The sequence below is a fragment of the Cnephaeus nilssonii genome, assembly GCF_951640355.1.
Source record: "Cnephaeus nilssonii genome assembly, chromosome: 20".
In the NCBI taxonomy this organism is placed as follows: Eukaryota; Metazoa; Chordata; class Mammalia; order Chiroptera; family Vespertilionidae; genus Cnephaeus; species Cnephaeus nilssonii.
The window spans coordinates 32,228,121-32,255,670 of record NC_137091.1 but is presented as its reverse complement, the minus strand read 5'-3'; the positions used below and the strand labels follow the sequence as shown (position 1 = coordinate 32,255,670).

At 57.5% G+C, this 27,550-nt stretch overlaps 1 protein-coding gene across 2 annotated transcripts in view; it reads right to left on the bottom strand.

Moving 5' to 3' along the window:
* Positions 1-26,486, bottom strand: part of ZFPM1 (zinc finger protein, FOG family member 1) — a 71,855-nt gene extending 45,369 nt beyond the window's left edge. For both annotated transcript variants that reach the window (XM_079759437.1, XM_079759438.1), the window contains exon 1: positions 26,301-26,486. In XM_079759437.1, the coding sequence (XP_079615563.1) occupies positions 26,301-26,340 (40 nt within the window). In that variant the 5' untranslated portion in view covers positions 26,341-26,486. The remainder of the gene's footprint in view (positions 1-26,300) is intronic.
* Positions 26,487-27,550: the final 1,064 nt, after the last annotated feature.

The following is a 27,550-nucleotide window of genomic DNA, read 5'->3' as shown; positions in this document are numbered from 1 at the left end:
TCTGTGTTGGGCTGGGCACACCCCAGACCGGTCGGACTTGTGCCCCTGGGTCAGGTGGGAGGCCTGACCCGCAGTAACCTCCCTCGGCACGCACCTTGGTAGGGAAGCACTGGATGCAGTGGAGGCCAGCCTCTGATCCCTCTCCCAGGGAGTCGGCCCTGAGTGGGCACTGCCCATCACCGTGGTCAGCACACAGTCCTGAGGTCAGCCCGTTTGCTGGCCCTTTTCTAGAAGCCCTGGTGCCTTCTGTAGCTCATTCAGAGCTGGAGGGGTTGCCTCAGGGCTGTGGCCCCTCCTGTTGAATGGGCCATGGGATCTCAAGGCCTCAGTTGCCTGTTCTGGAGAATGGGTAAGAAGCTGCCTGCTTTCAGAAAAGGCAGGGACCAGAGCATTGGGGTGGGGGTGACACTCCCCTCCTCATACTTGTCAGGCCCCTGGATGTCCCCTACTCTTGATGCCTCACCCAGGTGGGCCTCAGCCACCCAGGGAGGCCCTGAGCTCCTGTTGGGTCCATTTACTGGAGAACAAAGGCATCCGCTCTGCATCCGCTCTGCACAAAGGCGTGACAATGAGCGTGAAGAAAGAGGCAATTTATTCTAATGCCGCTAATTCAGTTCCAGCACAATTAACACAGCTCTGATAATGCAGGAGACAACTGCCAACCAGCAAATCGCTACAAGCCCACAACCAGCTCGGTGAATTCCGCCCCACACTCAATTCCGCCCCACACTCGCCTGGGCGCACCGAGAGCATGCCAGGTTGTTCCCGCTTAAGACCATGACACCTGTTTCCACCTGGGGCTCAGGAGGAAGGTTTCTCAGCTGGCAAGGGTGATTGTTGAGATGCTATGCTTCCCTGGGTGCCCTGGGCTAGGACAGAGCCTGCCCGGCCCCTTTGGGACCCTCTCTGCCCAGAGACCCTAACAGCTGAGCCAGGCGGGGAAGTGTCCTTGCTATGTGACCTCAAACAAGGAACTCTAGCTTTCTGTGCTCAGTAATCACACGGCTCCTACCTTACAGGATGAAATGTGGTGACACCTGTATTTGAACTTAGCTCAGGGCTGGCACACAGTGCATATGCCCCAAACATCAACTGTCATCATCATTAGCTACTACCACCTACCTCGCAGCAGGGCCCAGGAAATGGTGGGGGGGATGCGCTATGATTAAGCACTACCCTGTGCTCAGCATTTTGTAAATGTCCTTTGTACCCCTCCAACCCCTTGCAGCCAGGGGTATAGCGATGATGGGGACCGTGTGTGGGGGGAGGAGGGTACACTTCTACCATACAGGGAGGAGTGGAGGGAGAGGACAGTGGGACGGTGACAGGACCAGGTGGAGGGGGAGGCAGGGCTATTATGACAGTCATGATGGGCAAATGCACTTCCCAACACCTCCTAAGATGGAAACCCGAGTCACTACCACTTTGCAGATGAGTAAACTGAGGTCCAGCAAGGTGGACTGACCTGCTCATGGGCCTGGGCGAGGAAGCAGTGGGGGGAGGGGGCAGGTGGGGCAGGAGTCTTCTCCAAGAAGCCACCCTTCCAGATACCGGCTCAGACCAAGGCCCTTCTCTGTGCAGGTGCGGCCTCACACCTCTCCTCAACCCGCAAATGACCTAGAGCGAGGACGAGGCTGACCCCATTGCCTGGTGGGGTCCAGAGGCCGATGCCCAAGGCCGAGCACCTGTTTGCGGGGGGTGCATGTGGGTGATGACAGTGGTCACCGCCAGCCAGGGCAGCCCTGGGCATGGCCCCCGCTGCCCGGAGACCCTTGGTTATCACGGTGAGCAGACGCCAGCGCTCCGATCCGTCTCCTGCTCATTAAGCTGATGCCGAAATGGAATGAAAACATAATAGCTATTTGATTGGGGGTGAGATATTTTGCATATTGGCTCAGCACTGATAGTGGAATTTCATCAACTCCCTTTTTTCATGCTTTAAAACTGAATTACAGAGACAGCCTCTGTGCAGTGGGATGATCCCAACTCCTTCCAATTCCCGGAGCAGCAATGATTAACGAACTCCTGGCTTTGATAGCAAGGCAACTGAGGGGTCCTTCTGAATAACTGCCTTGAAGAAAGCAAGAGCTGGTAGCCGAGGAGGGAATAAAATCCCTCCGGACTTCAGCCCCCAGGTCGACCTTCCAGGTGGGTGCTGCTGGGGATGGCTTGAAGCACTGGCTGCCCCCCGCCGCCCCTCCCCGCCCCCCACCACAGACTGCACCTTGTTGAATGGGGGCAACTCTGACCATCCCCCGACCAGGCCATTGGAAACGTGAAAGAACCAGGGCAAAGGCCCAGTGAGCCCCCACCTGCATTGGATCTTGCCCTTATGCCTGCCCATTGCATGGGCCATTTATGCCTCTCTGGGAACGTCCTCTGTAGTCCCAACTTACAGGGGAGGAAACAGGGACAGGCATCTGCCAGGCACCCGCTTCCTGTGTCCGAGTGGGATTTTAAATGCAGGCTCACCGGCTTGGGGGGCAGGTGGCCACTGCAGGGTTATGTGCCCCGCTCCTCTCTCACCAATATCCTGGGCTGCCTGGAGAAATTCAGAGCTGGGAGAGGGTCACCAGGCAGAGCCTGGGATCTGATGGCTCATTTTTAATCCTAGTTCTTTCATTCACTCACTCATCAATTCACTAGCTCAGTTCTTCACTCACTTTTTCATTCACCCATCCTTTCCTGAGTCCACCAGGTGCCAGACCCCACAGGCATTGGAGACCCTGCAGCAACTAAGATGTACCCCCAAGAAAGAAACATGAAAAATGCAAGTGTGGCCTTTGCAACAAAGAAGGGGTGGAGGTGCCAGTCAGGGAAGGCTTCTGGGAGGAGGCAACAAACGAGTGGTGACCTAGAAGGGGACAAAAGGAGGTTGCCTGCTAATGGGGCCAAGGAAAAGCATTCCAGGCAGAAGGAACAGCAGGACGTTGAGGCTGGTGACCTTGTGCAGGCCATGCCTCCCTGAGTCTGGTTTCCTCACTGAAAGCCTGGCATGATAGTAACCTCCTGTCATGGGCTGGGGTCAGGGTTCAGGCAAGATGGTGCCAGTAGGTGCTGAGCACAGACTTGTGGTTATTATTACAACTGTTATTATTTCAGCTCTCCATGGAAGTGCCACCGGGCCCTCTAGAGGAGGAGATGGAGGTGACAAGGGCTGGGGTGCTGAGGGGCTGGGGGCGGGGGGGGGGCAGTACAGGCAGAAGACTGGCAGAAGGCCTGGCCTCCTGTCTTGCTGCAGCCAGTGGACAGGTGGGGGCTCAGTGCTGCCAGGAGAGAGACCCTGGCCTCTGGGTGGCACCGTGGCCAGATAAGGCCCTGATAACAGAGAGAAAATAGCAACAGATTCAGACTTTCCCACCGCGGGGCCGCGGGCAGCTCAGGCCATGGCAGGGACAGACAGGCGGTGGGGACAGCCCTGCTCTCCCTGAGGGAGCCATACTCTAGGGGGCTCAGGGTGACAGGGACCCAGTCATTCTGGGGGCTCAGCAGACAGAGCTGGGTCTGAACCCTGACCTCTCATCAGGAGGCAGCGTGACCTCTGGTGACGCTCCCCTCCCTGGGTCCTGGCCAGCACGACTGGATGCTATTAAACCCCTTCCCAGACAGGAGGGCTTTAGTCCAGCTAGCGTTTGACAGACAGGAAACCGAGGCACAGAGTGCAGGGGCAGCTGGATGCCCTGGCCGAGCACCCGCCTGTTAGCTGCACCCTACAGCCTGCAGTCTCCACTCACTGTCCAAGGCCCGTATGACCAAGTGCCTCGCACTTATGCACATTTCTGACAAGCAGCTGAGTTGCTTTCCAGGCCCAGGTGGATGGAGAGAAGCAGGTTAGAAGAGGCAAGTGCTGGGTAGGGACAAGGCAGGGTCAGGACCAAGCCTGGAGAAGCAGGAGGGAGCCCAGTATATGGGGCTTTGGTGAAGACAGGGTATCCCTAGAGTGGAGAGGCCCCAGACAGTCCAGGGTCTGATGAGGTCAGCTTGTGCTATCCAGGGGGACAGGGGCGTGCCCAGTAGGGCCTCTGATAAAAAAGGATCACTTAATCAGAAGTTCTTCAACAGTTTCTTTAACATGAACAGAGTCAGGTTTCTGGACCATTGGCTCATTGGAGATCACAGCGGCAGAGGGGTGGGGGGCCCTCTTGAGGGGTACAGGCACCCACAGGAGGAGGCCGGAGTTCTGGGAGGGCCTCTTGGACACCCAGCCAGGCCCTGGCACTGAGCAGCCCTCTCGGTGGGTTCTCTCATGCCCACTTCCCACCAGGAGGCTGAGATCTGCCACAGATATCACATAGAGCCTGGTCATCTCAGTGGGTCCATCTCCTGCCCACCCCATTCCCCTCAATATGGCCTGAACTGCCTGCTTCTCTCCTCGCCGCTGCCAGCGTGGGGTCTAGTCCATCAGCAGAGCAGGTGCCTCTGCTGGGCCTGAGCTCTTCCCTGCTCCACCCGTACCCCCAGAATGACAACCAACCCCTTCCGCTGCCCTGGCTCTCCAGCCACAGCGCCTTGGCCTATGCTGTCCCTCTGCCCGGACACTCTCCTGCCCCGTCTCTGCCAGGCTAAGGCCTTCTTACCACTCCACTAACTCTTCCTCCCACGGTAGGTGTGTCCCTGGAGCCTCACATTTATTTGCAAGTCATTTGTGTAATTTTCATGAGAGTGGGGGGTGGGAGAGCTGGTCAGCTGATGATCCCTGCTGGCCCTGAAGTGCCCAGAGGGAGGATGAAGGGTGACCCACCTGCAGCCAACTGCAAGGAAGGCACTGCCCCCGTCACCCTAATGGGGTGTTCAAGGACTGCACCAATGGCCATGAGGGTAAGGGTGCTGTTGGCGACGCAGAGGGTCCCAGTAGAGTGCAGAGGGGTCTCTGGAGCCTCACTAGGTACAAACTCGGAGGGGCCCACAGGCCCCTGCTGTGGCCTGCCAGTGGCTCTCATCAACCCAGGATCAGTCCCAATGACAGCCAGGGTGACCACAAAGAGGATGTTGGCAAGATAATCTTGGCTTATTTGAGCGGGCAGCCTGTTCCTCTGAGAAGATCAAGCATCTGAACCTCTGCCTGTTCTGGGGACCTGGGCCCCGACGCTCTCCCTCACTGGTCCTGCCCCCCCCACCTCTTCCTGGACTGCACGAGTGGGCCTGGGGCAGAGGAGACATGGGGACTGAGCAGCTTGATTCTCTCCTTCTCCACCAAGGGCAGCCAGGCGCTGATTGAACGCACCCTGAGACAGAGAACTCAGACTCTTCCTCCAGAGGTACAGATCTGGGTCCCCGGCCCTGCGCCTCTCAGGTCTTGGTGTGCCCATCACATGTGCTGTGTATACCTGCCAGGCTGTAAGCCTCATGGCTCGGCAGGCACCCAGGCCACGCCTGAAAGTGCTGGTGACTGAGACTGTCCCAGGAAGCCACGCTGGAGGAGGGTGGCTGTCACAAGCAACACACCCTGGGCCATCTGAGGGCAAAGAGATGCCCTCAGCATCAAGCACAAACTTGCAGTGCCCGGGGCGTGCCAAGCAGGGGCCCCATGTTCTCTCGGAACACAGAACCATGCTCTCATGGACAAGAGCCACTGGGACCTACTCCAGCTGCTAACAAATTAAAAAGATCTTATGGAGATATAATTCACATACAATAGAGTGTTACTCAGCGTTTAACAGTGTGTTTATTAAAAGTTGGGAGGGACAGTCATATGTGCCCAAATAAAACCCAGGGCCCCCTGGGGCCCAGTCTCATGCAAAGACACACTAGCACCTTTCCTCGTCAACTCTCCCACACTCCCAGCCACCCAGAGCCTCTCACTTGGCCCTAAACCCAGCCAGGCCCATGCCTTTGCCCTCCCTTCCCGCACTTGAATGTTCTTTGTCCCAGCTTCTCTCTCCTTCCTCCCAGGTCCCTTCTCCCCACACCCTCTCGATCACAGTCCTGGCAGCCGGGCTGGCTACCACCAGACCCCACTGGAAGGGTGTGGAGGAGGCCTAGATGCCAAGGACAAAATAAACCTTCCTCTCAGCAGAAGGTGGGTGGATGCCAGGTAAAGGCCAGCAACCACACGCACGTGGATGTCTTGTCCCTGTGTCCCCATTATGCCTGGGGGCTGCTGTAACCAAGAACAGCCCCAGGCCCCAAAATGAGACCCACTGTCCCCCTGTGCAGCTTCTGGGACAGGAGGACCTCCTCCCAGGCCTCAGGGCACCCTTGCCCTGTGGCCCACCCTCTCCTCCTTAGGCCTCAACCTCCTGGCCAACTGTGGTCAGCTTCCCAGCTCCTTCTCCCCGGGCTGTCAGCACAGACGCTAAGGTCACGCTCTCTTGTGGGTGGTTGTCTATACCCGTGTCCCCCACTGTACTCACCTGGAACCCTCCACACCTTGACCCGCCCTCCTGTGCTCAGCAGCCCCCATGGCTTCCCATCTCTTTCAGTGCCAGAGCCGAATCTCAGCCCATGCCAGTATCCCAGCTCTGCAACAGCACTGGGCACATAGTAGGAGCTTAATGAATACTGGTAACTGTGATGAGTGTGGGGGTGGGAAACAGACTGCTCACAGATGGCCTGGCTCAGAGCCGGGTGTGGCTGGGAGCCTGCCGGGCTCCCACAGGAGAAGTCTGGGGTAGAGGAGTGAGGGGTCTTGGGGAATCTTGTTTGGCCCCAGAAGGGAGCCTTGGGGTCTAAGCCCATGGGTGGGTGGATGACGAGGGGCTGAGACCGGATCTTGGGGTGTGCCACCTCCCCTTCCAACTCTCTGTTCCCTGAGACCAGAGCCCAGGCTCTACCAGCTACTTGCTGTGTGGCCAGGGCCAGCATGCCCCTCTCCACTCTATGGGGGTGCTCACCTACCTCCCAGCTGTGGTGCAGGGAGAGCAGGGGTGTACAATGACTGGCACCCAGGGCCCCTCCCTCCAGGAGCTGGGACACAAGTGCACAGCCTTTGACAATTTATGAAGCTCTGCCAGGACCCTCTTCAATACTGGCCTGTGGGGAAACTGGTTCCTCTCTACAGATGTGGAAACTGAGTCAGAGAGCCCTACACCAGCCCCCACCTGGCCTCATCGCGGGTCTTGGGCTCTCTGCCCACACAGCTATTCAGGGCACGGCAGAACCGAGCTGGGCCAGGTTCTGGGGCATATGGCTCTGAGCTTAGGGAGCCTGCCCAGGCCTTGATTTACACACCTGGCAAACGGGTACTGACACACTGACCTTGTAGTGCTGTCATAAGGAGTGGATGGGAAAGGGCTTTGCAGGAGGTGAAGATTCCCCAGATGTGAGTTATTCCTAAGAGTATATAACTCCTTCTACCAGGTTCCTGAGAGCCTGCCACTTGCTAGGTCAACCTGAGCAAACAGGTTCAGACGGTGTGTGTGTGTGTGCGTGTGCGTGTGTGTGTGTGTACATTAGGGTGGGGGTGGACACACTGTGGCATCTCAGATACCATGAACACCTAAGACAGTATAGGATAGAAAATAGCAAGTGGGTGTGGAGCAAGGGATTCTCGTAGGAGGAGGCGATATTAAAGCTGCAACTGTGATAAGGAAGACCACTCCAGACAGGGAACGGTCAATGCAAAGCCCCGGAAGCGGAAAGCGTTGGTGGGTTCTAGCTTTGCCGCTGAGGACGGTGGAGGTGGAGAAGCAGTGGGGCTAGAGCGCTAGGCAGCTGGCTGGAGGTTTATTCTCAGCACTCCAGGAGCTAAGCAAAGACTTCAGGCTCTACACTGAAGGGAGGTCAGCTGCTGTGGATGGCCACCACCTTCAGCCAGCCACCCAGGCAGCTGGGTGCCACCTCCTTGGCCTTGATCAGGACCCTATCCTGCCCCAAGCCTGCCCCCTCTCTAGGGCCAGGGCCATCAGGCAGGTTCACCACCCCCCTCCTCGCCTCCCACCCCTGTCCTCAGGGGCAGGGGCCGGGCGGGGCAAGGCAGAGAAAAGGGAGGCGGAGGAGGCGGGAAGAAAGAGCGGGGCCTGAGAAAGCCCAGCCTGGCTGATAGGGGAGAGATTGGTTTCAGCCGGAGCTGCGGGCCTGCCAAGTCCACATCCTATCGCGCGGCCTGCACTTACTCAACATTCATCTCCGCTCAGCTCAGAAACTTTATCAACGCTGGAGGTTGGCGCCATCTCTGGGCCTGGCCACTCCCCGCCCTCTGATGGGCCTGATAGCCACTGATAGATTACACGAGATTGTTTCACTCTGAGGACAGATTACTAATACTCCCAGGGGAGGGGGTGCAGACCACGTGGCCTGGGCTGGGTGGGGAGGGGCCAGGCCACTCGTGGGCCCTGGAGAACACACTTGGGGCCGTGTGGCAAAGGCCCCGGCATGTGACTGATGGGGAGGTGAAGGGGAGAGGACACGGCATGGGGTGAGAGTGGTGGTCAAGGCCATGGGGCATGGCAGAAGCAGCCAAGGCCACAGCACAGAGTGGCAAGCAGGAGGCAGCCTGGGGAGGAGACGGGGAAATAGTGCCGAGAGAATGAAGCACCACGGGCTCCAAAGAGATTCTCTCTCCCGATGGGCTGATAAGGCTGATAGATGGGAGCGGGGCTGCAGCTAATGGAGCCGTCGCCCGGTGGCCCCCACGTCAGATGGATGGAGGCAGACTGCTTCCGGAAGGGGACAAGGGCTCCAGAGTGACAGGGCCCTGCCATCTGACAGGCGGGGCACCCCGAGGGGAGTTGGCAGGTGCCGAGCCCTCCTCAGCTCCAGATTTCTCCTCTCACCTCTGGGGCACCCGGCCCTCAGGCACTACTACACTAGGTCCTGCACTGCGTGAGAAGGGCCTGTAATCACCAGTTTACCAAAGATCTATGGCCCCAGGAGATGTGGGAACTCTAGGCCCATTCACCTCCTCTTCTAGGAGGTGGGGTCCTGCACCCATACCCCCAGGCTGTCCAGATGCTCTGGACACACCCTCAAACCTGGAAGACTCTAGTGTCCAGGGAGGAAAGAAGAAGCTGATTCTCTGGGCTGGCCTTCCCCCCCCCCCGCCCCCCCCCCCCGGTGGGTTTGGCCAGGTCTCAAGCAGCAAATCTACTCTGCTCCCACTGCAGAGATGGGGAAACCCAGGCACCTTCCCAGTCCCGCGAGGAGCTGGAGACTCTGCAGGGCCTGAAACTGTACCTCTTGGCTCAGGGCGGCCCTCATCCCCATGGGGTCCAGAGCCACAGCATCCAGGAATCTGGGGTGGAAGACGCCTGCCCTCAAATCCTGCAGGACAGGGCCCTTGTCCACACTGAGCCTGTTACCTCAACTAACTAGGGGCTAAAACATCAGCCTCAAATTCATACACAGAGCCCGGCTGGAATGGCTCAGTGGCTGAGCGTCGATCTATGAACCAGGAGGTCATGGTTCAATTCTCAGTCAGGGCACATGCCCGGGTTTCGGGCTCCATCCCCAGTGTGGGGCGTGCAGGAGGCAGCCAATCAATGATTCTCTCTCATCATTGGTGTTTCTATATCCTCTCCCTCTTCTTTCTTCTCTTAAATCAATAAAAATATATTTTAAAAAATTCATACACCTAGAGTAGAATGGAGGCTGTGGGAGTTCGAGGGGGGTGGGGACTTACTGTTCAATGGTGACAGTATTTGTTGGGATGATGGTAATTTTCTGGAAATGGATAGTGCCGATTGTTGCACAACCTTGCGAATATATTTAATGCCACTGAATTGTATATTTAAAATAGTTATAATGACAAATTTTATGTATATTTTGCTACAATAAAAAAAAATCTGTCACCTAGTGCCAAGGAGCACACAGCAGATGCTCCATTAAATGTCTGCTCCTTTCCTCAGGGATTCAGAGACACAGATCCCTACCCAGGTGCATAGCCCTCTACAGTGATATGGGCTTCCCCACCACCATGCTGCCTCAGGCCATCTGCCAGATGTAGATACTGAGGCCAGGGCTTGCTGGGGTCTGGTCCTGCATCGATGGGTGGGATGGGGATGCTGAGGGGTCATGGAGAGTCCAGAAGGCAGGCCAGACCAGTTGACCCATCCCATGAATGGCCCTGGGCAAAGTTCTGCTGCTGGTCACAGTTTGGCCCTGCTAGGCTCCCGATGAAGGGTCTAAGAGTTCCTTGGCATCCATCTCCAAGCCCTGCAGCCCAGGAATACCCAGTGAGACTGGATCGAGCCCCAGGCCTGCGCAAAGCAGTCCATATAGCCCCTAATGGGCTCCTCACCACCTTGGAGGGCCCCATCTGAGGCTTAGGGGTTTCAGAGACTGGCATAAGGGGACCCAGTGAATGGAGGGCTGGGATTTGCATCCAGGCCCTGTGGCTCCAAAACTGTCAACCTTGACCCCTCTAGGGTGAACGAGAGCCACTGTGATGACAGTCACCTTGGGGCCTGGACATTACAGCTTTGAGCCAAACCCTCTGACTTGTCAAACATTGGCTTGCGTCTGGATTCCCAGAGCCCATTGGGCCAGGACAGAGTAAGTGGAGAGGAAAAGTCTGGTACTTGAGAGGGAGGAAGAGGAGGAAGGAGAGGAGGAGGAAAGGGGGAGCCTCATGCACAGTTCCTCTATCTCAGCTCACATCCTGGGCCCCCAGGCCCTGTGACTGTCCTGGAGCCAGGGCTAGGCCGCATACTGAGGTGGTGCTGGCATTTGAACTGGGCCCTGACTGTGCTGGTCAATGCACGGCAGGGCCCTGGCACTTCTCTCACCATGATATCTCATTCCCTGCTCAGAGCTTCGCCTCTGTTGTTCCCTCTGCCAGGAACATTCTTCCCCACACACCACCATCCCAATGTCTCCGCTGAAAGTCTGCTTCACTGTGGCCCCCTCGCCTTCCTTGACCACCAGTCCTCCAGCTACAGGGGATCCCTCCATTGTCAGGGATTTTTTTCTTCTCTACCTCCCCATCAACCTTGGTCTCCATGAGGGCAGGGACTGAGGCCCCACCTGTGAAGGTCACCAGGGTCCCTGGTCCATGCCCTCCCCCCCACAATAGATACTCATTACAAGTTAGAGGTCAGCTTGTATGTCCCAGTTCCCAGACAGCCAGTCCCTGAAGGAGTGAGTCCCATTCTTGCCTCGGGGACAGGGACCTTGCTGCCCACTGTGTAAGGACCCCAGCTCCTGCACTTTAGGGCTCTGTCTATAACACATTCTCTTGCAGGCATTAACTTTTTCTTCCAGTGTCCTTTTCCCCTTGGTTTTGCTTTATTCTCCTGGGAGGGGCCAGGATGGAAATAGATTTAGAAATTAGTTGAGGGATAACTTATTGAGCACCTGGCACTGTCCTGGGGAAGACAGAGATGCTGGCAGAATGGGGACTCCCCTTGGAGAGATTTCCAGGCAGGTGTTAGGAGACCCCTCCCAAGTGAAGATGCCTAGACTGTTCTTCCACTCTCATGCACTGAGTCCCTGTGGCCCTCACCCTCCTTACTCCTGGGAGGCACCATCACCCCATCCTATAGGGTAGGGGACAGAGGCCCAGAGAGGTGAGGGGCTCAGCTGAGGTCATACAGTGGCAGTCTGGTACTGGCCCGACGGCCCCCTCCCTGTTTCCTCCCCTTAGATCTCAGCCCAAATTCGCTCCCTTCTCACCCCTCTGCTATTTTCCACTTACGCATTTTTGAAAACACCCACGCCTGTGGCTGTTTTTTGGGTCACCGAGCCCTGCTGGTGCCATGGGAGCTGGGGTGGGGGTGGGGGTGGGGGCTCTGGCTGGGCCTACCTGGGCCCAATCTTGCTGACAAGATATCCCGTGGGGTGCAAAGTGACTTTGAACACAAGAATGCCCCAAACTTGCTTGAATACTTCCTACAGACATGGTTTCCTGTCATGTAAATTTCTGAAAATGGGAAATCTGGAAGACCCCAAGTTTCTAGAATATGCCACAGCCACAGAAGGAGTAGGGAGCCCCCAGAGAACTTCCTTCTCCTTGTGTGGATGGGGAAATTGAGGCTCAGGAGCAACAGGGCTTGCTGGAGGACACAGAAACCGCCCTGGGAGGCAGAGACCAGACCCTCAGATTTACAGAGGGGGGAGCAGGTCTGGCAAACGGGTTGGAACTGTCATTCATGAAGTTGGTGCTACAGAGCCTGGCAGAGCCAAGTTCTAAATAAAAATCATAGCTGGAGGAGGGCAGAGAGTCGGGGGACAGCATGCACATGGTCTGGAGGTGCCAGACATAGGGAGTAGAAGGGGAGGTTGGCCAGCCTTGAACTGTCCCCACCCAGCTTTTGAACTTGGTGTTCCCATCTGGGAGTCAGAGTTGTCAGAACACACAAATCCTGGCCCCCCAATTTCAGGCTGTGAGGGTCTGCGCTCTGAGGGTCAGCAGGAGGTCATCTAAAGGCCAACCTGCCCATTCCTCTGCTCCCATGCAAATGGAGAGCCTCAGCAGCAAGGTCTGGAGAGGCCAGCCCTTCCAAAGCTGGGGAAGGGGGGATTTCCACCAGGAGGGCAAGGTCTGGGCTGGGACTCTGGAGGCGGCCCCACCCCTCAGTGAACAGCCAATCCCTGTGTCACACTCATGCTTATTTGCATACCCTGCTTCCATTGGCTGCCAACATACAAGTTAGGACCTTGGTCCCCGAGCTGAGGGGTGCCTGCCTGAAGCTGTTGGGTAGGCAGGGTTGGGGGGCCAGGCTAGGGTTACTGGGCTCAGGGGACTGAACTCTGGAGGGGCCTTGGTTGGGAGATCAGGCAAGGGGTTCTGAGGGGTGGGGGAGGGGAGAGGCTAGGTTCTGGGGGCCCTGAGCTCTGGGAATGCCAGATTCCGGGGTGCCAGGTTGAGGGACCTGGGCTCTGAGGGGCTGGGTTGGGCTCTGGGGGGAAGTTGAGGGAGATTGGGCTGGGATCTGGGGGTGCTGGGCTCTGGAAGTGCCAGACCAGACAAGGGGGGGCTGTGCTATGGAGATGATGGACTCTAGGGGGTGTCAAGCTGGAGGGGGTACTGGGCTCTGGGATGCCAGGCTGGGGGCCTGAGCCCTGAGGGCCTAGGCTGCGCTCTGGGGGAGACTACATTTTGCGGGAGCAGGTTCTGAGAGTGCCAGGCTGTGGGTGACTGGCCTGCCCCAGCCCCAAGTCTGGAACACAATGGGCCGCTTGCAGCCTGGGGAAGACTTTGGTTATAGTGCAGGCTCTTCCTTTTCCTCTAAGGTTCCCTTAAATCCTCATATTCTACCTACTCCCTCTACCCCCAATTAGGTACTCAGAGGGGGAAAGATACTGACCGCAGGTCACACAGCCAGGATGTAGCAGCACAGCTAGAACCTTGTCTCTCCCCCGCCCCCCTCCCCAAAGGCTAGGTCCTTCCTTCCAGGGTAACTTCTTAATTTTAGCTGCCTTGTCTCAGGGAGGGCTATATTTTGGCTTCCTTTGCAAAATGATGATGATGGTCATAGCTTTAAGAGAACCTGAACCCCCTAGCCTTCACCACTTTCTTGGGACTCCACGAGTTGTGTGGTGGTGGGCTCCTGGGTGTGTGTGTATGAGTGTGCTCATGCTTTTTGTTCTTGGCATTTTGGTGGGTGAGATAAGGGAAACAACAGAACTGCTCAGAGCAGCAGGCAGATAGATAACAGCGATAGGACTCCTCCACCACACAGGCCTATCACCCTTTTTATCACAGTTCCCTTTTCTTTTTTCCTTTCTTGTTAGGGAGGGGTAGGGTGGGACATACCCCCACACCCAGCCCCCAAGTGTGGCAACCAAGGGGGTGGGGCCTCCCTCTCAGGTTCCCTCCAGCTGTGTCCAACACACCCAGGATCTTCACCCAGAGTTCTCAGCTGGAAGGGGTAGGGGTCCTGGGGTGGTTGTCAATATCTGTGGGCACATCAGTCCTTGCAGATTGAAGAGACCCTGGATCCTTCTCATTAGCTCACTAAAGGGCTCTCCTGAGGGGGGATGACTCCCCACTTCATGGAGGAGGGCAGGGAGGCTCAGAGAGGATACAGGACAAAAGTAGGTGGGGCTGGGACTTGAATCTGGGCCTTGAGACAGGGTGCTGAGCTCCTCCCTTGAGGCATCCTGCGAGGCCAGGATGGGCACAGCTGCATAGGAACGGGGAGCCCTCAGGGGAGTTGGCCACAGCAGGTGCCTGACTCCCAGCCCAAGGCCTGCAAGGCAGGTCTTAGTATCTTCAGCCACATTTTACAGATGTAGAAACTGAGGCTCAGAACAGGGCAGTGCCGGTGCGCCACAGAGAGGAGGCAGGCTGGACCCCACACGCTCTCTATGTTCCCCCTGTCTCTGGTAGAAATGGAGGGTTCTCCAAGGAATGGACTCCCAGGCCCATAGGACAAATGTTCCAGAACCACCTGCATTACTGACAGGGCCCTGGGCCTCTGCAAACCAGAGCTATTTGCCAAAAGAGTCCAGGAAGAATGCTGGTAGCATTCGTGGAGCATGTGCAGCAGGCAGACCCATACACGGTGGGGCAATGGTAGGTTTACAGTTGTTTATATGGAAAATAATAGTGATTAATAAATAATACAAGAATAAACTCTGATTCCCATATTCACAACTATAAACCTACTTTTGCCCTACCCTACTGTCCATGCCCCTCAGAGAACCCTTGAGTTCTTGATGCTTTTCCCATTTCTCTCCTGTCTCATTCCTCAAAGGCCAAGGAGGACAGAATTGAGGTTATGCCCACTGTTCTGGTGAGGAAACTAGGGTCCAGAAACATTAAGTCACTTGCCCAGACCACCTGCCCAAGGGGCAGGAATCAAACCCCAGGTACCCCACTCTACACTTGTCCCCCTCACCTATATATGCACCCATTTTACTAAAAAATAGCTGACTTCCCTTAGAACATTGAAATCAATCAAACTCCCAAAGACAGAAAGGAACCAACTTTATCATAAAAGGAGCCAATTTTCTGGGGGCAGATGTAGAGGCACCTATCACCTACTGCTCTTGGACATGGCTGTGTGGTTCAGAGCAGTAGCTCACCTTGACCAGGCCTCTAAGACAGTGTCTTTATTGCTCCCTCCCAAGCTGTGTGACCTTGGGTGAATTGTCCAACCTCTCTGAGTCTGAATCCTTCAAGGAGAAATGAGGTCAGAGATGCCCTTCTCAGGGCTGCTGGGAGTACTTTTCAGGATAACACAGGTCAAGTCCAGGCCTGGCATACAGCCTAGTAAAGGGAGGTATTATCTAACAATGGCCACCATTTGGATTATTATAATTGGGGAGTCCCAGAGCCATCCACAAATGCTGCTGACTGTCCATTCAGGCTTCCTGCCTCTGGGCTCACAGAAAATCTCATTTTTGAAAAAGTTGCAGAAAGGGGGTAATGGCCAGTTGCCCAATGCCTGCTGGGAGCCTCTGCAGTCCCTCTGGAGGGCTCTCTGCAGCGAGGGAGGTGGGCTCTGCCTGACCACTGGCCCAGCTGGCATGTCAAGGCTGCCAGGGCCCTGGTTTCCCCTCCCAAACAGCTGGGTGTCCCTCTGCAGGCACCGCCCTCACCACAGCTGCCTCACCTGTCCCTCAGCGGGAGGATTAGCCACACGCCAGCCCTAATCGTTGCTAATCGCACCATCAGCGCAGGATCTCGGATCAGCTGAAGGATGCGGCTTTATCCAGACAGACTCAGAGATGGCACCTCAGTCCCATTTGGGTGCTGCTGTCACTCGTGGCAGCCGGGCAGGCCTCGAAAGGCAGGATGGCTGGGGAGGAGGCAGGGAGACAATTGGGGCGTTGCTTGGTCCCTCAACATTTATTGGGCACCTACTGTATAACCACACTCTGTTCTAGGTGTCCAGGAGACAGAGACCTGAACAAACAAAATTCCTGCCTTTGGGGGACTGCATCCTCTCCACAGCCTGTGCACATTTGACAGATGAGGAAACTGAGGCACAGAGCTGTTCCCTAAGAGTTAAGAGTCCAGGCAGGCAGGTCAACTCCGGCTCAGGCCTGGCATAGTTCAGGAGGACCTGGGACCACCCAGCCTCACTGGGAATTTTGCTTATTCAGGGCTCTGTGTCTCCTGGACACCGAGAACTGTGTCTCCTGGATACAGTGGGTGCCCAATAATTCCCCCACAGAGGGCCTGACCCTCAGGCCTGGGCATAATTCCCTCCAACGTGATTCCTCCTTCTGAGGGAGGCCTGCTCTGCCTTCCCAGCTGGCCCCTGGATGCTAACTTTGTACCAAAACCTGGGAGGTGCAAGCTGGACGCTCGGAGGTGCACGGCCTGCCCGGGGGCCAGGAAAGGCTGGAGAGACAGCCAAGGGCTCCCCTCCAGGGCCCCCGCCCTCCCCACCCTCCTCCCTACCTTCTTTTTCAAAAACATAATTTATCTGTGTATTATCAAGAAATCCAGACACTTTAATCAGTGAGCTATGAAGTCAGAATTTCCATTCTTATCTGCGGGAGGAGTGGAAATGGAGGAGATAGGCGCAGGAGCGGATCGCTGGTGGGGAATGTTAATGGGTGGAGAGGCTGGGCTATTGGCCACGGAGAGGCTGTATCTCCCCCATTATCAAGGCGGTATCTCGCCAACCATCTCAGCGCAGTAATGGGGCCAGTTCAACTTTCCGAGTTATCACAGGAGCTGAAACCTGCGCCTGCCAGAGGCCCGGACCAGGAGACAGTTCGGGGCAGGCTGGGCTCCGGCTGGCAAGGCCGGGAGGGAGAGAGGGACCACTGACCTTGCTGTGGCCCCCGAGGGCCTGGGTGCCAGCCGACCCTCAAGGCCACCAGATGAGTATAGGGCTTCTCCCTCTGCTCTCTGGGAAAATGTTTGGTTTTGGTGGAGCCAGGTATGGGTATATCGAATAGGAGGGGACACAGACAGGAGGCCACCTCAAGGTCCCAGTGGGCTGGGTTGTCCCAGGCCTTCCTGAGCTGTGCCAGGCCCATGAAGTGGAAAGATGGATGGTGGTGTGGGGGCACAACAGGTGGGGTTGTGCTGTGAACAGTCTGTCCTCCTACCTTGAGACCTGCAGGGTCCCCTGTCCCTGGCCTGAGACCTTTTTCTAGCCCCAAGCTCTGGCAGCAAAAAATATCAGTAGGATGGGGACACCCCAGTGGGCTCTGCCCAAAAAGGGGAAGGGACTCACCGAAGGTCATGCAGCCAAGAGGAATAGCATGGTGACCAGAGCTGGATGCTGCCTAGAACCACAGGAAGGCCTTAGTTTCTGAACTTGAATTTGGACTTCTGAACTTGAACTTGGACATGGCCAGGTCCAGCAGGGAGCACAGAGCTCTACCCTCCCCCAGGAACTTGGTGCAGTGTTAGGTCTGACCTTCAAACTCTCTAAACCTCAGTTTCCCTTTTGTGCACTGGGCTAGTCAATGAGCTTCCCTTGAAGGTAACTGGTGGAAGGCTGTGAGCTCACAGCTAAAGTCCTCAGCACAGAGTAAAAGCTTAAGAAATGCTTGGTTAATGCTTGCTGTAATGATAAATGACCAATAAGCCTGGAGTGATCGAGAATGAACGTGGGGTTCTAGATAAGCTGAGGGCGGATGGAGGAGGCCACGAGAGGCCCTATGGCTGTGCATAGCTCTGCCTTGGATTTCTCTCCTTTCTTGAGGGGCTAAGAGCAGCCCAAAGACCCGCTGAGAGGACAGCCCCAGGCCCCTCAATTCCTTCCTGGGAGCTGAGAATCCAGCAATGTTCAGGATAGACTCACCATTGCCTGCAAGGTCCTATTTCTACTGGGGGGCCCTCTGGAAGCCCTTCCTTCAAACCCTACTGCAGGAAGCAGCCAAGACCACCTGGCTTTGGGCCCCTCCCCCTCCTACTCCCTGGGTCTGACTCGCAGGGTGGGGGCTTGATGGAGAAAAGGGAAATTGAGGCCGAAGATTGTGATGGGCAGATTGGGAAAGCTAGAGAGCTTGAAGGCATCAAGAGGAACCGAAAGGAAGCAGCCCAAGGGAGCCTGGAGCCAGGGGAGAGGTAGCCCTCTGTCCTCTTCATTTTAATTTTGTAAAACAACAAAAATGACACACCAGTTCTGGCCCAGGCTATACCTCCTACGTCAAGTCTCATCTGTTTCATTGAGATGCCCAAGAGGTCTGTTTCATTTTGTAGGGGGAAACTAAGGCTCATAGAGGCTCAATGACTTGCACAAGGCCCAGGTACTTTCAGAGTTCAGCCCGGTGTCCCCATCTTGCAGAAGTGGAGACAAGCTCAGGAAGGCAAAGTAATTTCTTCACACCCACAGAGTCCAAGAGCCTCGACCCCAGGATTCTACCTGTCTGTGGCAATAATACCCATGTTCAGAGATCCCCTTGTGGTCTACCCTCCTGGCCAGGAAGCACAACACCTGCCAGTTCTTGGGGGACTGGAACGTAGGCACCCAGGGGAGCTGGGGCAGGGCTCACACAGACGACCCCATCCATCCCATCTCCATACCACTTATGTGCTGTGTCACTCTGGTGCAGCCACCCACACTCTCTGATCCTCCATTTCTTTGTGTGCAAAATAGGTTGGGGACCCTAATCTGAGGGTGTTTCGGGAGAACCACGAGAGGATGTCTGCAAAGTGCTTAGCAGGTAGGTGATTTCAGACACTGGCTGGCTGACTGGGTCTTTGTCCCCATTCCAGCTACTGGACTGAAGGAAGCAGGAGCAGCTGGGCTGGGCTCTGACCAGGCCTGGGCTCATGGAAACTGCACCCCAGCACCCCATCACCTATTTACAGGTGAGGAAAACAAAATTCTGAGAGTCCACAGCCTCTCAGCCAAGGGAGGACAGAATGGAGGGACAGGAGGCCAAGGGGAGGGCCTTCTTATCTGCCTTACCAGGCTCTGGCCCAAGGTCAGCTACCACATTCCTGTCCCAGCGGGGCCACTGCCTTCTCCCAAACATGGGGCTATGAGGAAGGGGAAGGAGGGGTGGGGGAGCTGGAGAGGCCTCAGGAGGATACAGAACACTGGGGCAGATGTCCTGGAGGGCTGAGCAGGCACTGCCCAGATAAACCTCTGCCCACCTCTATGTCGCAGACCCAGACATGTTACAGTCTCCCAGGGCCTCAGTTTTCTCACCTGTAAAATGGGTCAACCAATGACGATGAACATAACAGCAGGTAAGATCCCTGTGCAGGAAAGGATGGAGAGGGCTTGAGTGTGGGGCCGACCCAGCCCAGGGCGTGGTATAGTCAGGGCACCCCTGCCCACAAATCCCTCCATTTAAAAAAACGAACATCCAAAGGAGAGGAAGGCAGAAGTTAGGGCTCTGTGTTGAGTGATGAGCTCTTGGGGTATCTGGCAAAATATCAGTAATATAGCCAGCAGCTCTTAGGGCCCCAGTGTCCACCCAGAACACAAACCCAGGTCAGCTCTTCAGTTTGCACCTGGGATTTCATGGACTTCTCATGAAGGTCCTAGGAGGAATCTGCTCTTATTAAGCTCTTTCTTCAAAAGTAGAAACTGAGGCATGAGAGAAGCCACTTGCCCCAGGGTCACAATGAGGCCAGGACTCAAGGCTGAGCAGTGGACCCCACTACAGTGGTCTCCCACTCTGGAGGTGAGGGCTGGTCTGCAGCCCACAGCCCTTGGAGTGTGGACCAGGCCTGGAACTCCGAGCCCTGGCTCCCTGATGTGGAAGATGGGGGTGAGGATGGAATCCAGAGGCCCCTAAGAAAAGAGTCTCTGTCCTTAGCCCACCTGGTGGTCCCATGAAGCAACGTGTTACTCAGAAGCACAAAGCTTAGGTCCCTACCCAACCTGGGACCTCAGGTATGCTCCAACTGTTGCTGCAGTGTCCCAGCCATTGTGAGCTCTCAGCATAGCCCCTGGAGCAGGCACGGTGCTGTAGACATTCTACACATGAGAGAACTAGGGCTAAGGATGAAGGACACTCGTCAACATGCTCAGCTGGGAAGCTGTGTGTTGAGATAAAAGGCTGGGACCCAGGCCTCTTTCAGAACTTGACCATCTCTCCTTTTTCCTCCTTGCCCCAAGCCAGGACTCAAGTCTTGAACTCTTGTGGTCTCATGTCCTCATCTGAAAACTAGGACATTGAACTGGGATGTGCCCATTGAACCAATGGGCAAACTGAAGCAGAGAGGGAGCACCACACCGATGCTGCCTGGTACCCTGACAGCAACCACTAAGGCTGCCTTCCTGCAGAGATCCCCCGCTCCTCCCGGACCCGCTCTCCCAGGCCCACTGCTTTCCTCCTGGCCCAGGCAGTTGCTGGCTGGGAACACTTGGTAAGCCCACCTCCCTCTTTAGGCCTCTAGTTCCCGCTTCATCTGTGAAATGGGCACAGGGACACAGGAGACTCTCATTTGGCTGCCTGGCCCTGTGGCCTCTCAACTCCGGCATGGCTTGGCCTAGACCCATCCAGAGTTCAGTTAGGGAGGTGAGGAGGTGGTAGGGGGAGGCAGAGGAATATCACTGACCACTCACCAGCACAGCCCCTCCTCTTCCCTTCTCTTCTAACAAAGGAAAGACTCCAGCCCAGAGAGGGCAAGCAATGTGCCAAGATTGCACAGCTTGGGTACTCACTTGGCAAGTCGTGGGGGAATGAGCCAGCTAGGAAGAGGGGTGGCTGGTCACCAGGGGCCTGGCACAGCGAGCTCTGTGGGCCATAGGGCCAGAGAGTGGGCAGGAGATCTTCCCAGGCAGAGCCCTGTAGGTGTTTTACTCTCTGGGAGTTTGGGAAAAGGGATTTCTCCATCTCACATAAGCTGGAAACTACAGATCTGACCTGAATGACCAGAGACACTGTGGAGGAGAAGGAAGAGGAGGATGGTTCATAGCAGTTGTTTCTGATAATGTATATTTCTCTTTGATCCTCACAGTGGTACTCAGGTGCCAGCAATGCCATCACCTGGTTTTGTAGATGGGGAAAACGGGGCTCACATGGGGTGGGCATTGCCCCTAGTCTCATGGCCACTAAGTGGCACAGCTGGGATCCCAGCCATGTCCATTTCATGTCATGTATCCATTAGATCATTTATCCGACAGAGTTCTGGAAGGCCCTCTTTGTGGGGACAGAACAGACTCAGTCCCTGCTCCCAGGCAGTGAGCGATCAAACAGACTAATGAGGTCTCTGTGGGAAGGGTGGGGTGTGGAGGTGAGAAATGGTCTGCCTGTGAGGGGCTCTGAGTGGAGACCTGAGCAGCTGTGCAAAGGCACTGAGGCTAGAAGGGACCAGAGAGAGAGAGAGAGAGAGAGAGATCTCCTCGGAGTTTCTGGTTGTGAACAGCCCTGGTGGGGGCTCAGCCCTGATGGGAACTTCTCATAGGGCCACATGCAGTGCAGCTTGAAGGAAGCTGGTCTCTTACCAGTGGGACCACCTGCCCCGTTCTGCCACAGCCAAGGACACTGAGGCCCATAGAGGGCCAGGAGATATGGAGGATGACTCCCTCTGCAGGTAGAATACCCTTTCCCCAGGCCACTCCTGCCTGAATGGGGAACAGCAGACTAGGTCCAGAGAACACACACGTGGCTGTGGCCTCAGTTTCCCCCTCTGTGAAATGGGGACAGTAGCCAAGGACAGGTCCAGGAAGATCCAGCGCTATGGTGGCTGAGTGGACAGGAGCCCAGCCAGGTGCCCGAGTGTGGCTCGGCCATCCTATGTGAGGGCCCAGGCCTGGGTCTATGAGGTAGGTGATACCAATCGGCGAGGCAACAGCTGCCTCCAGGAGGAGGCCTGTCGATGGCAGATAGGCTGGCCGGGAGTATTATTCACGAGCCCGTCAAGCCCCAGGAACGTCTGGTTGGCATAGAAACAGGAGATAAGGGGTACAATTAATGGCATCGCATTCCCTCCTCCTTTCTTCCCCAACTGACCCATTTAAATTGCTGGCGGTGCTGGTGCCATGCTGGGCTCCCGGTGACCTCCGGGGAGGGGCTGGCTGGGCGGCCGGGACTAGGCCAGGCTCAGGCCCCCGGGTAGGGCTGGGTAAAGTCTCCCCGGGGACCACTCCTGCACAGGAATGTCTCAGGAAGGAGGCCATGGGAGATGCAGCAAGGGCAGGGCTGGGAAAGACCCCAGAGTGTCACTGCTCCCAAAGGCCCATTCTACAGGTGTGGAGATTGAGGCCCTGAGAAGCCCAGAGACAGGTAGAGAAGAGAGAACTTCAAGAAAGCATCGTGATGTTCAGACATACTGGTTCAGAGTGAGGGGCCAAGCTGCCTGTATTTCAGTTCTCGCTCTGCCACTTTCTTGGGTGAGAAACTTGACCTCTTTGTGATCCAGTTTCTTTAGATATAAATGGCGATACGAACAGGACCTGCTTTAAGTTAATATGTAGTGTGGCACAGAGTAAACTCTGGATTAGCTATTACTTATGTTATTATTATTAACAAATGAGCTGACTATGTTTCCTGAGGCCCAAGAATAAAGGAAAACCAGGAATGGTCCAGAGCCGGGTGAAGTCCCACCATCAGGAGGGAGAGGCTGAGTTCTCAGGTGCACGAGAGCCCTGTTCAAGTCCAGGTTCAGGGGCAGGCACTGTGAGCAAATCCTTCCGGGTCTCTAAATCCTCTGTCCCCTTTGCTCACTATAGCTCAATCCCCATGCCCCCAGGGTGCTTGGGAGGGGGCCAAAGCCAGCTGAAGGCTGAACTTAGTGCCTGTCAACCTCTGGACAGCAGGCACAGTCACACCTGTTTTTCAGAGGCTGTGGAAGGTAAGGTAACCTGCCAACGGTGGCTCAAGTCAGGGGCAGCGAGGTTGCCACAGATGCCTCTTTTCCAGCTTCTCTGCCACCACAGTGGCATTTCTAGGTGGCCCCTGGGAGCCAGGCAGACTCCAGGTGCCTCCCACACATGGAAAGAAAGTGTGCATGGCTCTGTGCAGATAATTGCGCTTACATTCATAAAAACTTACACAGAGACCACCTCGTTCCTTCTGGGGCCTAACCCAGGCTCTCCTGGAACTGGCCCTCGCCAGAAGGCATAGCCAGTCCTATGGGTGGGCGTCAGGCTGCTTCGGAGAGCAGGCGGGTGACTTTGAAGCTCGGAGTAAATTAGTCATCCTGTGGCCACCAATAATTTGTTTAATCAAACTCTGAGAATGTGTGAAAAGCACCATCATCTGAGATGGAGCTGGAGTAGCTGTTGGGGCTGGGACTGGTGGGGGCTGTCCGGCCAGGCAAAGCCCAGCCTCTTCTGGAAGTCTCTTCCTTGGCTGACTTCAGTTTCCACCTTGTATCTGGATCCATGGTCCCCAAGGGCTTTCCCACTATAAAGGGACTCTGTGGCCCCTGGACAGCCCATCTGACCTGGGGGTTCACTCCTATCCGCATTTTTTCAGAAAGGGAAACTGAGGCCCAGCCCCACCCTCCCGACCTCATTCTTGCCTCCTCACACAGGCCATCCCTTCCCTAGAATCTTGTGACTCTTGGCCCTTTATTCCCCTCAACAGCCAGGAATCATCATCCCATTTTTCAGAGTTGGAAAGTGAGGACTGTCCCTTGTCCCTGGGGCAACCCATGGCTAGCCTCTTCCTAACCCCCATTCCAGAAAGTGTCCCTGAATACCCATCTGTTCTCTACCCCTTACCTTGTCTTGACTTCCCACACTGCTCCCAGTCTCACCCACTCCCATCTCCCCAATGTGGTGTGACCCAGTGCTTGCATACAGCAAGTGATCAATAAAGACATTCTGAGTCAATCAAGATAGATGTACACATGTACACAGACCTTCTCTCCTAATTTGGGGGACACGCTAAAAAAGAAACCAGCATACTGGGTCCCCCAAAACTCAGCCTGGGCAATAGAAACCACGGTGTGTGTGTGTGTGTGTGTGTGTTTTCAAGTAAACTCCAAGCAGGTTACACCTCACACTTGCCAGAAACGACACCAACCCTAACATGATTCAAGAGGAAAAACACCCTATCTCCTGCTGGAGGTGCCAACCCCACCTCTGGCTGTCTCACACCATCTAATAGAAATCAGGGGCGGGGTATCCTCCCCGCCTCCCCCATCCTGGCCAGCACAGTCACTTTCCTTTCATTTTGACGGACTGTACCACCCGCAGGGGGAGAATCAACTTCTTGGCAATTAAGTGTGTTTGGGATGAAAACTCGCCCAGACAGACCAACCCTGGCGAGGACACAGGCCCACGGCTTCTACCCCTGCCCACGTCCGAGGCCCCCACTCGCCCAGGCGTGACACCCCCTCTCTGTTGTTGCCTTGAACCGGCGGGGCCTGGTGGCCACAGATAAGGACTCTTATCGTTCTTGGCGATCACCATCCGGCCGACCGGCCCCGGCGTTTATCAGAGCTCACATCGACCCGGGCGGGAGGAAAGCTCAGAGGGGTGGGGGGACCAGGGGTCCCGGGCCTCGTTCTGCCCAGCGCTCCCCGCCAGCGCAGCCGGGCCTATCGTGTCAGCCATCTGGCCGGCCAAGGCCGCGCTCCCGCCTCGCCCTCCCCCGCTCCCACGTTTGAAGTTAATAAATGGAAGCGCCTATCGCCGCCGCCATCGGTTACTCGCCTTATCAGCGCGGCACATCTATCTCTGCGCGGAACAAAAGGCACACAGAGGCGCGGGCAGCTGCGCCCCGGCTTTGGTGGGGGAGCGGGGGACGGCGGCCCCACGAGCTCAGCCTCCCCGCGGCCTGGTTGCAGGTGAGGCCAGGGTGGCGGGCGCACAGCTGCGAGGGCTGCACGCACAGCCGCGGGCAGAGGGCAGGCGGGCGGGCGCCGCCGCTTGGTGACAATCAGCGCTCGCATCTTAACGCGCCAAGATCTGCCACGGGGAGGAGGCTCCCGGGGCCGCGGGCGGCAGGGAGAGTGCCCGGCCCCGCCTCCCAGGCCCGGCCCCCACCTCTGCCTGGGTCTAGGGAGCATCGAGGGTGGGCCGCGGGGGCTCATCCTTGTGCGAGCTGCAGTCCCCGTCCCTAAAGCGCACTGCTCGGCCGACCCAGCTGGCCAGGGCGCTCGCCCCGCTCTGGGCCTTATCGGCACTGGCGATCGGTTCCCAACCTGCGATCTCCCTGCCCGCGCTATCTGCATTTCTCATCACGCTGAAACACATACACATACGCGCACACGAGAACAGACCGATCAGTAGCGCACAAGGGAGGAGGGGAAAAAGAAACCAGAGAACGCACGCAGATCGGGACCTGTGGGTGGTTTTAATACTTGAGTTGACTTGATAGAAGGCGACTTTCTGAAAATAGGTCCCACTTGCACATTGAGGGAGTCGGATTACGGGAATCCGGATTCCTCCTTGCGTTCCCCCCTCCCCCGAACCTCGGGAGTAGACACTCCCCCAGGAGTTCGCATAGTCGGCTCTGGTAGCAGTGGTCAGGCGAACAGAAGTGGCAGTGCCCACTGCCTGGGGCTGGGCAGCGGGCTGGCCCCGACTACCTACCTGCCCGCCTGTCTGGCCTGGGAGATGCGACCCCCCGGAGGAAGTCCCGCGCCTCCGCCCTGGATGCCGAAGCTCCAAGTTATTATTGGCGTGGGGCGGGGAGCCGCGCTTCCTGTGCACTAGCTAGCTCTATGGCTCTTCCCGCAGCCGCGTGGCCCCCGAGAGTGCGGGGCGCTCTTACCGCTGGGGCATCAGCAGTGTGAACTCAGTGGCCACCTAGATCCCCGGGGAGAGGCCCTCAGGGTGGATGGGAGAGAAACTTGGACGCGCACAGGGACGACCCTGGCCGGGGGGGGGGGGCGGGGGGGAGCCTCCTTTTTGACTTGGAGGGGTGGTGGGTGTTCCCGCAGGCATCCGAGCGCACCTTCTGCTGCCGGTGCGGCCTTGACCGGGTCGGACCTCCAAGAGGCTGTCTGCAGGCATGGAAGGCTGGAGTTTGAAACCAGGGCTACAGGACACAGGGGTCTGAGTAGCTGCACGCCCCCGCCCCACCCCCCGCAGGCCACGTGGCTCTTTGGCCAGCGGGAGTGGTAGTGGGCGCCAGCGGGTCCCCGCCACTTGACCATGCATTTCCACGCGGCCTCGGGTGTCCCCTCTTCCTCCCAGGTCTCTCTTTCTCCCTCTAGATACAAAGCCTGGGAGAGTCAACTGCGCGAGATAAGATCACAATTTCAGCCCGTCCCGACAGAGTGATCTTATCAGGATGGGACTTGCAGAATGGAATATTTTAAACTTTATCTGAGCCCAGATCGGGGCCGCCTTATCGCCGCACCATCTCGGGGATGTGGGGGAGGGGTCCGCCACGAGTTGGGCGCGCCCCCAGCCACTCAGATCCCGACTGTTTGGGCGGACACCCCTCCCGGCCAGACCCCCGGTGCCAAGCCGAGACGCGGGGGCCCAGCCCGCCGCGGAGATTAGATTGCGGCGCGCTTGGCACAGAGCGCGGGGGGCGCGGCGCGGGGTGAAGGTCGCCGGCGGAGCGGGCAGAGCAGGGCGGGCGGGGGGCGGGTGGGGGACGACGGGGGTCGGGGACGGCGGGCGAGCGGGCAAAGTTTGACTCACGCTTAATCTGCCGGGGATTGCTCTGTTTCCTTCTGGACATGTCTCCGGCGCCGCGTGCCCTCCCGGCGGCCGCCTCTAGCCCCTGGCGGGCGGCGGCGGGCGGCGGGGGCGCAGCGGAGCCACGGGACGGCTCATGCCCTCGGCCCCCGCGCTCCACAGCCGCCCCGGCCCGCGCGCCCAGCCCGCCGCGGCCGGCTCGGAGCCGCTGCGGAAACCGGAGGCTCGGCCCCGGCGCTGCAAGCGCGCGGACCGCCGGGGCGGCGGGCGGCGGGCGGCGGGCTGCTGCCGGTCCTCGGCTCCCGCGCAGACGCCGCCGCCGCCGCCGCCGCTCAGCTTTTCTCAATGGAACCTGCGGGCAGCACACAGCGAACCGGGAGGCCAGGACCCGGGCGCTCCGGGAGGGCGGGCCGGGAGGGGCGGGACCTGCTGGTCACTGGCGCCGCGCCTCCGGCCCCGCCCCCGGCGCCGAGGGCCCGCCCAGGCCTGCACAGAGTTGGCCCCGCCCCTCCCTCAGCGCCGCGGCCCCGCCCAGAGGCCCAGGCCCCGCCCAGAGGCCCGCCCACAGCCCTGTGTAGACCTCAGGCCTCGACTCCTCCTTCGGCCCTGAAGCTTTGTCCTCAGGCCTCTCTGGGACTCGGCGACCTATTCCGTCTCGCCGCGCCGCGGCATTGCAACCGGCGTGCTTCGGGCCTCTGTGGACCCGCCCCTCAGCGCTGGCCCTGCCCCAAAGCCTGACGGGACCTGGTTTAGCCCCTAGACGCTAAGGCCCCGCCCCGCCTCCGCCCCAGCGACCTGGCTCCGCCCCTGCCTCTTATGGCCCCGCCCCTACTCTGTAACTCCGCCCTCAGGTCCTCCGGTTTGCGCGCTCCTAAGCCTGCGGGGAAGCTCAATGCCCTGACACCTCACATTTGTCTTGGGTCCGATTTGAGGTGTGGAGCCAGCTCTGGCTGGTGGGGGCTTTCTTCCGAATCTCGATGGAGGCGATATCCCCAGGGCCCGCCACCCCAGTGGCCGAGACCCCCAAATGGAAAGCTGGGACCTCGGGTCCTCCTCCCTCGGACTGAGATCTGGCAGGAAATCTTGGAGGTTGCGGAAGCTAGGGGCCTGTCCCTGCCCCTGTCCCTGCCCCTCTCCCAGCAGTCAAGGGTGTCACCCCTCTCTGCGGGGCGCCCTGACGGAGGCCAAGGAAGCCAGCCCCTCAGCCGGTTGAGCGAATCTCTGCGCCCCTCCCGCCTGGGCAGTCGGAAAGG